The sequence below is a fragment of the Euprymna scolopes genome, chromosome 11 (genome assembly GCF_053919585.1).
Source record: "Euprymna scolopes isolate OS-2025 chromosome 11, ASM5391958v1, whole genome shotgun sequence".
NCBI lineage: Eukaryota > Metazoa > Mollusca > Cephalopoda > Sepiida > Sepiolidae > Euprymna > Euprymna scolopes.
The window spans coordinates 5,336,212-5,349,433 of record NC_136492.1 but is presented as its reverse complement, the minus strand read 5'-3'; the positions used below and the strand labels follow the sequence as shown (position 1 = coordinate 5,349,433).

The 13,222-nt window shown below is 26.7% G+C and overlaps 1 protein-coding gene across 2 annotated transcripts in view; it reads right to left on the bottom strand.

Annotated features, from left to right (window-relative positions):
* The window catches only part of LOC145287748 (sodium leak channel NALCN-like), a 275,430-nt gene that overhangs the window by 158,263 nt on the left and 103,945 nt on the right, over positions 1-13,222 (bottom strand). The window contains exon 13 of one of the 2 annotated variants that reach the window (XM_080135514.1): positions 3,821-3,964. The exons of the other annotated variant lie outside the window; for it this stretch is intronic. Within the exon in view, the coding sequence (XP_079991640.1) occupies positions 3,821-3,964 (144 nt within the window). The remainder of the gene's footprint in view (positions 1-3,820; positions 3,965-13,222) is intronic. 2 annotated transcript variants of the gene reach the window in all.

Sequence of the window (13,222 nt, the reverse complement as noted above, 5' to 3'; positions counted from 1 at the left end):
TAAATAAAATGTATATTTCATTAAATAAAATGTATATTTCATTAAATAAAATATATTTTTCATTAAATAAAATGAATATTTCATTAAATAAAATGTATATTTCATTAAATAAAATATATTTTTCATTAAATAAAATATATATTTCATTAAATAAAATATATTTTTCATTAAATAAAATATATTTTTCATTAAATAAAATGTATATTTCATTAAATAAAATGTATATTTCATTAAATAAAATATATTTTTCATTAATTAAAATATATATTTCATTAAATAAAATGTATATTTCATTAAATAAAATATATTTTTCATTAAATAAAATATATTTTTCATTAAATAAAATGTATATTTCATTAAATAAAATGTATATTTCATTAAATAAAATATATTTTTCATTAAATAAAATATATATTTCATTAAATAAAATATATTTTTCATTAAATAAAATATATTTTTCATTAATTAAAATATATATTTCATTAAATAAAATGTATATTTCATTAAATAAAATATATTTTTCATTAAATAAAATATATTTTTCATTAAATAAAATGTATATTTCATTAAATAAAATGTATATTTCATTAAATAAAATATATTTTTCATTAAATAAAATATATATTTCATTAAATAAAATATATTTTTCATTAGATAAAATATATTTTTCATTAAATAAAATGTATATTTCATTAAATAAAATGTATATTTCATTAAATAAAATATATTTTTCATTAAATAAAATATATATTTCATTAAATAAAATGTATATTTCATTAAATAAAATATATTTTTCATTAAATAAAATGTATATTTCATTAAATAAAATATATTTTTCATTAAATAAAATATATATTTCATTAAATAAAATGTATATTTCATTAAATAAAATATATATTTCATTAAATAAAATATATTTTTCATTAAATAAAATGTATATTTCATTAAATAAAATATATTTTTCATTAAATAAAATATATATTTCATTAAATAAAATATATTTTTCATTAAATTAAATGTATATTTCATTAAATAAAATGTATATTTCATTAAATAAAATGTATATTTCATTAAATAAAATGTATATTTCATTAAATAAAATATATTTTTCATTAAATAAAATGTATATTTCATTAAATAAAATGTATATTTCATTAAATAAAATATATTTTTCATTAAATAAAATATATATTTCATTAAATAAAATATATATTTCATTAAATAAAATATATTTTTCATTAAATAAAATGTATATTTCATTAAATAAAATGTATATTTCATTAAATAAAATGTATATTTCATTAAATAAAATGTATATTTCATTAAATAAAATATATTTTTCATTAAATAAAATATATTTTTCATTAAATAAAATGTATATTTCATTAAATAAAATGTATATTTCATTAAATAAAATATATTTTTCATTAAATAAAATATATTTTTCATTAAATAAAATATATTTTTCATTAAATAAAATGTATATTTCATTAAATAAAATGTATATTTCATTAAATAAAATGTATATTTCATTAAATAAAATATATTTTTCATTAAATAAAATGTATATTTCATTAAATAAAATGTATATTTCATTAAACAAAATGTATATTTCATTAAATAAAATATATTTTTCATTAAATAAAATGTATATTTCATTAAATAAAATATATTTTTCATTAAATAAAATGTATATTTCATTAAATAAAATGTATATTTCATTAAATAAAATATATATTTCATTAAATAAAATGTATATTTCATTAAATAAAATGTATATTTCATTAAATAAAATATATATTTCATTAAATAAAATGTATATTTCATTAAATAAAATGTATATTTCATTAAATAAAATATATATTTCATTAAATAAAATGTATATTTCATTAAATAAAATGTATATTTCATTAAATAAAATGTATATTTCATTAAATAAAATGTATATTTCATTAAATAAAATATATTTTTCATTAAATAAAATGTATATTTCATTAAATAAAATGTATATTTCATTAAATAAAATATATATTTCATTAAATAAAATGTATATTTCATTAAATAAAATATATATTTCATTAAATAAAATATATATTTCATTAAATAAAATGTATATTTCATTAAATAAAATGTATTTTTCATTAAATAAAATATATATTTCATTAAATAAAATGTATATTTCATTAAATAAAATATATATTTCATTAAATAAAATATATATTTCATTAAATAAAATATATATTTCATTAAATAAAATATATATTTCATTAAATAAAATATATATTTCATTAAATAAAATATATTTTTCATTAAATAAAATGTATATTTCATTAAATAAAATGTATATTTCATTAAATAAAATATATATTTCATTAAATAAAATAGACGTTCTTTTCTATCAATTCTATTTTCGATCCTTTCCAACTTCAAATAACAGAGTCTTCACTTCTGGCTGATATAATCATCATAATTATAAGTCCGAGTACTTTCCAATCCTTCACGATTCATCTTCAGGGATAAAATAATCTAACTGGTTTTGAATAATTTATATATATATATATATATCCCCCCCTCTTCTCCTTTCCCATTGGTTAATTATTTTATTTTATTTATTTTATCTATTTATTAAAATTAACAGCATCCTGAAATGCTATTAATTTTAATAAATTGATAAAAAGATAAAATAAATAAAATAAACTAATTAACCAATGGGAAAGGAGAAGAGAGAGGAAATATTATTCAAAACCAGAAGGATTGGAAAGTACTCGGACTTATGATAAATATGGTGATGACATCAGCTAGTTACTGCCAGAAGTGAAGACAGTTATTCGGAAGTTGGAAAGAATCCACAATAGAATTAATAGACAAAAAAATGTCTATTTTATTTAAAGAAATATGTATTAGAGAAAAAATGCTGCCTAAATATATATATATGTGTGTGTGTGTGTGTGTCTGTGCAAATTCATTCAAATAAAATTCTCAACCTACTGGAAATAAGAACGCAAATATTTTTTATTTTTTGCTTATTTAGTATAAAGGCCAAAATGTGAGGTTTTAGATTAGTTTTATATTTAAAAAATTTACGACACAGGCAATGGCAAATATTCCTGATAATTAAAAAAAAAAAATGCCAGAACACAAGTCTTTTCTAAATCCTATATTAATCACCAAAATTTCTAACCGTGAAATGGTTTCTTTTCTGACTTAAAAAATAATACTCTACTCTTGATACAGACCCTGCAAGTATATAAAAATGATGGTTAAAATACAGTAGGACATGGCAACGATGATATTGAAGATTTCTGACATTTCTTTTCATACTATACTATTGAGTTTCTTTTAACTGAAATAATTATTTTCCCCCAGGCAATGCCGGGTCACCAGTCCTGATAGTATACATAAAATATTGTAGGACATGATGACGATGACATTTAGGGTTTCCATCTTTTTTTTTTTTTTTTTTTTTTTTTTTGTATTTTCCTTCCTGACAGACACAAGATGTTGCACTTGGTATAGTGATCGCTTCAAACAAAGATGGAGAAAGAAGAAGGAAAAAAAAAGGGAAAGTCAATGGCGAAGATGGCAAATTTTCTGAAAAAATACAAGTTCAATCGTGCACGATTCATTCGGTTAGTCAAAACAATGGTTAATATTACTAATAGGTCGATTAATTGGTTAAAGGTGATCGATTGCATTCAACTAAAGAGGGGGATGAAGAGGAGTCGTAAAATGATTCGAGGGCTGCAAAAAACCAAAAAAAAAGAAAAAAAAAAAAAAAAAAAAAAAACGGGGGGCAACCGAAAAGCTGTTCTCTACTCACCAAAGACACAAAGAGATGGAAGAGTACGAAATAGGAAGCAACTAAAACTATGATCACATGTAAGGACTGAACTTTTCCCAAGATATCATCTACAACTTCAATCCAGCCTTCTTGGATGAGGATTTGAAACATGGTCATTAGCGCCTGGTAGTGGGAGCGAAAGGAAACCAAGTCAGAAAAAAAAAAGAAAAAAAAAGAAAAAAAAAACAACAACCAAAAACAAGCAAAATAATAAATTAAAAAATTAAAATAAAAGAAAAAAAAATAACAAACACATACAATAAAAAAAAAACTTTAAAAAGAAAATATGGACAATAATATTGGTAAAAAAAAATAAATAAAAAAATAACAAAATATAATTGCAAGCAGTTGGCAACAAAAAAAAAAAAAAGACATGTTCTAGTTCATACCATTTAGTTGCAATCATTTCTTCAACTCCTACTATATTATTCAATTAAATATTAGTTACCCCCCCCTTGCTGACTTTTCTTTCATGTGATTATTATTATTTAGCTGCAATTATTTCTTAGTTTTTAATTTCAAAAAACTAAAAAAAAAAAAAGACATGTTCTAGTTCATACCATTTAGTTGCAATCATTTCTTCAACTCCTACTATGTTATTCAATTAAATATTAGTTACCCCCCCCCTTGCTGACTTTTCTTTCATGTGATTATTATTATTTAGCTGCAATTATTTCTTAGTTTTTAATTTCAAAAAACTAAAAAAAAAAAAAGACATGTTCTAGTTCATACCATTTAGTTGCAATCATTTCTTCAACTCCTACTATGTTATTCAATCAAATATTAGTTACCCCCCTTTGCTGACATTTCTTTTAGGTGATTATTAGGACTGTGACAACAGAATATTCTTTTTATAGTTTTAACTCTTAAGTAAATATCTTATGTTTTTATATAGACTGATGTGGTTCTCAGTTGATTGACTGTGCCTTACTGTGTCGGATATTTACTTGAGAGTCAAAAAAGTTAAAAGAATATTCTGTTTTCGCAGTCTATGTTTTAGCGTCTATAGATAATATATAATATCTATATATATAATAGATAGCGTCTATAGATAATATATAATATATTATATCTATATATATAATAGACAGCGTCTATCGATAATATATAATATCTATCTATATAATAGATAGCATCTACAGATAATATATAATATATTATATCTATATATATAATAGATAGCGTCTATAGATAATATATAATATATTATATCTATATATATAATAGACAGCGTCTATCGATAATATATAATATATAATATCTATCTATATAATAGATAGCGTCTACAGATAATATATAATATATTATATCTATCTATATAATAGATAGCGTCTACAGATAATATATAATATATTATATCTATATATATAATAGATAGCGTCTATAGATAATATATAATATATTATATCTATATATATAATAGACAGCGTCTATCGATAATATATAATATATAATATCTATCTATATAATAGATAGCGTCTATAGATAATATATAATATATAATATCTATATATATAATAGATAGCGTCTATAGATAATATATAATATCTATATATATAATAGATAGCGTCTACAGATAATATATAATATATAATATCTATATATATAATAGATAGCGTCTATAGATAATATATAATATATTATATCTATATATATAATAGACAGCGTCTATCGATAATATATAATATATAATATCTATCTATATAATAGATAGCGTCTATAGATAATATATAATATATAATATCTATATATATAATAGATAGCGTCTATAGATAATATATAATATATAATATCTAAGTATATATCCGTGAATATCTTATATGTTTTTATATTGACTGTGTCTTACTGTGTCGGATATTTACTTGAGAGCCAAAAGAATGAAGAGAATATCTTGTCACAGCCATAGAGATTATTTAGTTGCAACCATTTTTGTTATTATATCCCAAGGAGACCATTCCTACTATATTATTCAATAAAATATTAGTTACCTCCCCCTTGCTGACTTTTCTTTCATGTGATTATTATTTAGCTGCAACCATTTTTGTTATTATATCCCAAGGAGACCATTCCTACTCTATTATTCAATAAAATATTAGTTACCTCCCCCTTGCTGACTTTTCTTTCATGTGATTATTATTTAGCTGCAACCATTTTTGTTATTATATCCCAAGGAGACCATTCCTACTATATTATTCAATAAAATATTAGTTACCTCCCCCTTGCTGACTTTTCTTTCATGTGATTATTATTTAGCTGCAACCATTTTTGTTATTATATCCCAAGGAGACCATTCCTACTATATTATTCAATAAAATATTTGTTACCTCCCCCTTGCTGACTTTTCTTTCATGTGATTATTATTTAGTTGCAACCATTTTTGTTATTATATCCCAAGGAGACCATTCCTACTATATTATTCAATAAAATATTTGTTACCTCCCCCTTGCTGACTTTTCTTTCATGTAATTATTATTATTAGCTGCAATTATTTCTTCAATTATATCACAGGCTGTACCACCTCGGCATTAGCCGGGATGCAGTGAAGTCATTTTTAGTTTTTAATTTCAAATTTTTTTGCACATTTTTAAACTTATACAGAAAAAAGAAATAACAATTTATTTTACAGACCTTTGTGTCCATACATGAACAACAACAACAACAACAATATATATATATTTATGTCTCGGCAGTAGAGTGTAAAGCATATCTTATTTTTCTTTTATAAATATTATTGGAATTTTTTCCCTTTTTTTGCCTTGTACACATTTTTGTGAATTATGCCATGGATTTCTGCCTTTGGATTATTTTGGACCATGTTTCAATTACGGGATTTTCTTGGATTTTACTTGTGCAAATGGAAATTCTATTAACTTTCTTGAAGTTATATATTTGGATTTTACCGTCACTGGATTATTTATCTTCCACCAGACTATCCATTCATGTGTAATCACCTTTTTCTTCACCATATTCCCTCTGCTTCACTTTTTTTGTTTTCAAGTAAGATCTTTGACTTACTCGTTGTTTCATCAAATACTTTTGCATGCAAAATCCGATCCTGCATTTTGCTAATTCCTACCCTCTGATGAGAAGGAGAGTATTTCTTCGAAACTCCGCGGATTAAGGACTATCCATTTATCTAGTGTTTCCTTTTCAGATTAAATATGTTTTTAACTCATTTCAAAGTGTTTTTTAACATATTTTATAAACTGTTTACTCATATATATATATATATATATATATATATATATTTATTTCTTGCGATTATGTATGTATGTATGTACACTTTTCCTTGATGTCCACAAAAGGCTTCTTTCAGAGAAGCGCTCGCTCGCTTCACAACTTCTTAAAACTTTTTATATCATCTATAAATTGTAATATCTCACACGTAACCACAGAGCTCGCCTGTCTATTTAATTTTATTGACTTTCAAACGTTACTTATTTGACATTTCCCCGCATCAGCACGCGTTACATTCGGTTTTCGGTATAAACAAAAAGCGAAACTCGACTCTAATCACTGGCCGAAAGCCAGTTGTCTCTAGAGAGCTAAGTAACGTTTGGTCAATATCGACTTTGTCATATCAGACGGTAGCTTTCATTTCGAGACGAGACGCTTCCCCTAATAAACAGGGAGCGGGCTTTTAAAAACAAACAAACCGATTTATTGACCTCATTAAAAACTGTCCCGCACAAAATGCTAACTGCTGAATACCTATTGGCGTCACGTCAATCAAAAACGCGCACCTGTTTTTTTTTTTCACACTTTACTATTTTCCAACTGCGCGTCAAGGCTTTGTTTTTTTTTCACAGGCACCTGCTGTTTTTTTTCACATTTCGGTTTTTTTCACACACACCTACAAACACCCGGGCAACGCCGGGTACCCCTCGCTAGTCTATATATAAAGGAAAGTCGTTTGCGTGTTTGTACGTTTGCTAAAAACTTGTCATCCACATCTGACCGGGTCGAAACCAGTACCATCTGAAAGAGCACTGCCCCGAATGCATAAAATGTGAAAATTAGAAAAAAAGATTAATTCTGGACCACTTTTTGGAAGGAGGGGATCCATTTTTACATAATGTTTTTCGCAAGTCACACACACGTATCAAACTGAAACTGTTTCAAAAGCTTATTTTGCAACGTGATGACGTCGTAAGTACTTGTGGTCATGCGGGCAAACGTGTTTGCCCATAACTTTTTTCCTTCTTCTCCTCTTTTGCATTTCATGTTCAAGCCTAGCCGCAGTGGCTCATTTTATTTTTTCTTTTGCGGTCGCACAGGCACTCCCTGGTATTTTGATTGAAAGAAAAGTTGTTTTGATTTATTTATTTTATTTTTAGGAGAGGGAGGGGATTTTTTTTTCCAGTGCACGCACAACAAAAACTGCTGAATATCTGAAGAATATTTCTCTTCATATCCCTTCTGCTGAAATATATGGTGTGAAGGTTATCGCACACTTCTATTTTTGGGCGATTAAATATCCGTGTTTTTATCCATTCTTTTATTTTTTAAATTGTTATGGGGTAACGATGGGGTTGACATATAATAATGAAAAACTGCTCAATATCCTTAGTAGAGCAGGTGTGTGCAAACCAAATATCGACCTGGGCAACGCCTGGTATCCATGCTAGCATATATATATAAGACAAAGGCCTATATTCCAAATTTCAAAACGTTGTCAATCTTCCAATTTATTCCTTTATGTTAAAATGCACAATTCTTCACAAGGTCAACGTGCTTAAAGGAATAAATTGTAAGATGGACAACATCTCGAAATTTGGAATACAGTAGAACCCTGGGATACAGTGACCCAAGGATATGGTTCTTTCAGATTACGATACGGAATACAATGTTACAATGTTATTTGATTATATACATGTCTATTATATACTGTACTCTATTTTCTTATTCATTTTTAATGCTGTATCCCGGGGTTCTACTGTATACACACACACACACAGAGCTACATATATATTCAAGCACGTCTGATTAAACACGACTGAGTTCTTTTTTTGATTTTGTTGGATTACTTTTCAATTTGTCGAGCGATCTTTTTTATTTCGTCTGGCATGTTGTATATTACAGCACCCAGTAGTTGTTGTTTGGCCATATTCTTCTCAAGCGCTTTCAATCGGTACATCCAATCATTGTCAGGAGCGACTGTTGTTATTGTCATTTTCTTTATTGAGGCTTGATGTATTTATCTATATATATAAAAGCGAAAATGTATGTATGTGTGTTTGCTTTTTCTGTATGTCTACAAAAGGCTTCTTTCAGAGAAGCGGTCGCTCGCTTCACAACTTTTAAAAACTTTTTATATCACATATAAATCGTAATATCTCACAGTTAACAACGAAGCTCGACTGTCTATTTAATTTGCTCGACTTTGGGAAGATAAATATTCAACATTTGTCACTCGCCGAATGTGGGTTAGTCTTTTTCCTATAACATCTTGGGGGGGGGAAGCGTTCAGCAGTAAATGAATACTATCCCGCAGTCAAACTTGACCTCATTAACTCATTAAAACGGGCACCTGCTAAATCCAAGTAATTAAATAAATTCAAACATGTTTCCGTTAGCATCTCGCGGTGGGGCAATGGTTAACGTCGCACTTTTTTTTTTTTCACACTTTAATTTACAACTTTGCCTCAACGGTTCGGGTTTGATCCTCATACTTACTTTTTTTTGGTGAAATATAATATAAAAAAAACATTATATATATATATATAAAAATATATATATATATATATACACACATTGTTCATGCATAGACGAAACGGTCCATAAATAAGTGGTTACTGGAATTTAGTATCCTATTTATAAAGAAAATGCAGGTACCTCCAATTTTTGTGCAAGTTGAGCAATAAATATAAGGCATCGATTAATAGTTGCTGTTTCTTTGGGGGATTTTAAGGTGCATAATATGGGCACAATCTTCTTTTTGAGAATTCAAATATTTCAGATTTAAATTGAATTTGCTCCATAGTCATTTGACACTAATTAAGCAAGATTACTTGAATTTCAATTTCTTCAGATTCCTTTAACATATTTTTAGAATTAAAATCATTTAATCGATTTTGATCAAAATTAAAATAAGGATTCCAGACATAAGGTTTAGTATCCTAATATCTTGATTTTAATCTTCATAAGGCGACATAAAAATGGTGCAAAACTGTTCGGTTCCTGGAATTCATTTTACCCATATTTACTATATATATATATATATATATATATATATATATATATATATATATATATATATATATATTTCTAAAGACATTTAAAATATACATATATATTTAAAGAATAAAAATATATTTTGTAAAAATTTTTTAAAAATATTTTTTACTTTTAAAATAGTTTAAATATATTTTTCAAAGTTTTTTTTTGAAAGAAATAAAATATTTCTTGAAAAAATTAAAAACATATCTTTTAAAAGAAATAGAAAAAAATATCAAGAGACACATTTTTTAAAACGTTCTATCTGTAGGATTACTTACAAATCTTTTTTTTTTAAATATATGCAATACGTATTTCATAAATAAAATTTATAAATAAAATTTATTTGAATAAATAAAATTTATTTGAACTAAGATTTTCTGAATAAAATTCCATATTCATAGTAAAATATTTTTTTCATTAATTAAAAAAATAAACAGAAATTTATAAAAATATTTTCATGGTACAAAATATTTAAAAATTTAAAAATATCTTATGATAAAAAACAAATCCGAAAAAGCAAATAAAGCTTAAAAAAGCATTTCAATTTCTTTAATAATTATATTGTGGACAAAATGTACTTTAAGTACTCTAATTATACTTACAGTTGAAAGGAACAAGTTTAGGATAACATAAAATAACACTAGTTTTCAAATTAGTGGGGAATCAGCTTGTTTTTTCCTGCCTTGACAGAGCACAAAACCAATTTCACAATCTAGTGGGAGATTTCCTCTTCTCTTTCTCACAGAAAAGATCTTGGTAGTCTATCATTTTCATAGTAAGTGCTCGACTGAGCTCCTATCTTTGGTGTCTCCCTTCACCATGATGATAAGTAACAATGGTTAAAATTGGACAGATTTTGATTATTTAAGAGGATAGCTCTTACATTGAGCTTTAAAACGACTATGCTGGGAAGCAGCGCTGTGGTGTTATGTTCGACAAATGGGTAGTTCTAAGAAAGAAACCCTGTGCGTGAAAGTTCTGCTTGGTTTTAGGCACACAAGGAAAGAAAGAGGAATTATTTACAGCGGTTGTAGCTAGACAAGTTATATTTTTTGTTTATATTTTTGGAATCCTTTAAGATGAGGGTATGAACTATAAACGGATCCTCTGTAGCATTAAAATAATTTACAACGCTTTCTGTAACCCAACTGTATTTTATATATATATATTTTTTTTATCTCCTTGGGATTCACCACCTATCAAGTTGGTTGGTTGGTTGTTTTGTTTTACGGCATATCAACCCTTTTCAGGTTATTTAATGCCGAATCTGGTGATTTTGAAGAATGATTTTTTAAATATAGTATATTTGTTTTTTAAGTCGTAATCTATTTAACCCATAGTTGGGACACTAACAGGTGCTACCACTCCAGGTCAGAGTGGACCTGGGAGCAATGGCAATTAAAGGGTGGCTCCACACTCCCTAAGGCCTGCAAGCTGGGGCCCTCACAATCGGATATAGTTTTAGGTCATATCCAGGACCCCACCTATCAAGGCGCACAGTATCATTTTTTTTTTTTATTTAATTATTTGCGGACAAGTTATATTTTTTGTTTATATTTTTTGGAATCCTTTAAGATGAGGGTATGAACTATAAACGGATCCTCTGTAGCGTTAAAATAATTTACAACGCTTTCTGTAACCCAACTGTATTTTATATATATATATTTTTTTTTATCTTCTTGGGATTCACCACCTATCAAGACGCACAGTATAATTTTTTTTTATTTAATTATTTGCGGACAAGTTATATTTTTGGAATCCTTTAAGATGAGGGTATGAACTATAAACGGATCTTCTGTAGCGCTAAAATAATTTACAACACTTTCTGTAACCCAACTGTATTTTATATATATATATTTTTTTTATCTTCTTGGGATTCACCACCTATCAAGACGCACAGTATAATTTTTTTTTATTTAATTATTTGCGGACTCATCTTCATAGTTGTTGTTTTCACGTTTCGGGCAATTATTCCTCTGGCCTTCGTCCAAATAATTAAATAAAAAAGTTATACAATTTACTCATCTCCAAAATAATCCCAAACTATTTCAACAAATGGAAGAACAATTGGATTTATAAGAGCAAAAAATCCAACCTTGATTGCCCTTTGGAGCCCGTGGTGCAGTGGATAGAGATGCGGAATATCTACGATTCCAGGTGAACATGGAGCTAAAGGTAGCAGTTTCAATCCCACCTAAAGCCGGTCAGAGAAGTATTTGACCAAACCATGGTGAGATGACAACAGCTATTGAAGCCAACAATTGTTGTGGATATAGTTGGAGGATTCGACATTCCTATCCCGTCGTGGTTAACCTGACGAAGGCCGGAGGAATAATTGGCCAAAACGCCATGAAGACAACAACAATGAGGATAATAGTCCAAATAATTAAATAAAAAATTCTACCATGTTGTATTCAACTGGGAAGCAGGCCAGCGGAACAGTGTTCCACAGGCGGGCAGATCTTACTATTTATATGAACTTCTTACTATTTATATAAACACAATATGCTTTGCATTATCACTAATGATAGCAGGTGGTTTTACTTCCCACAGGGCTCAACTGATGAAGGAATGGAGGACCATATGTATAGCCATCTGCAGAGGTGATCGATTTTAAAATTGAGTAAAGATGTTTATGATAAAGTTATTAGTTAAAGATTAGCGACAGCATAACATACAGGCTGGCTCTAAAAACTTCAATGCATGTCTGACTTGTCCACCAGGTTTAAGTCATAAACGTCCAACAGTTTCTTTTTAATCGTTGTTCAATGACATCCTCTTAAATGTGTGAAAGATCACACTCTACTGATGAGATTATCATCAAAGTGTCCTCGCAGCGATTCCAACAAGTTATTTATTTATCTTTTTAGGGAAATCGCTCTAGACAAAGCATGAAGCCACTTAATGTAAGAAGCCTAAAAAAGGTAGTACTTCAAGGTCAAAAACTTGCCCGTAATAAGTTTTAGATGGAATACATTACATTCTTACCGAGAAAACAGCAATTCTTCGCTCCTGGAATGTGAGGACTAAAGGACAAAATAAGAGAAGCGAGGGCGTAAGAGTTGTGACAAGCTCATCAGTTGGGCTACAAAAGGGTGCTGCACAACTGTGGAACTCTGTTTCGTTTTCCTGCTTTTCAGCTGACTACAGTATGGTCGTGAA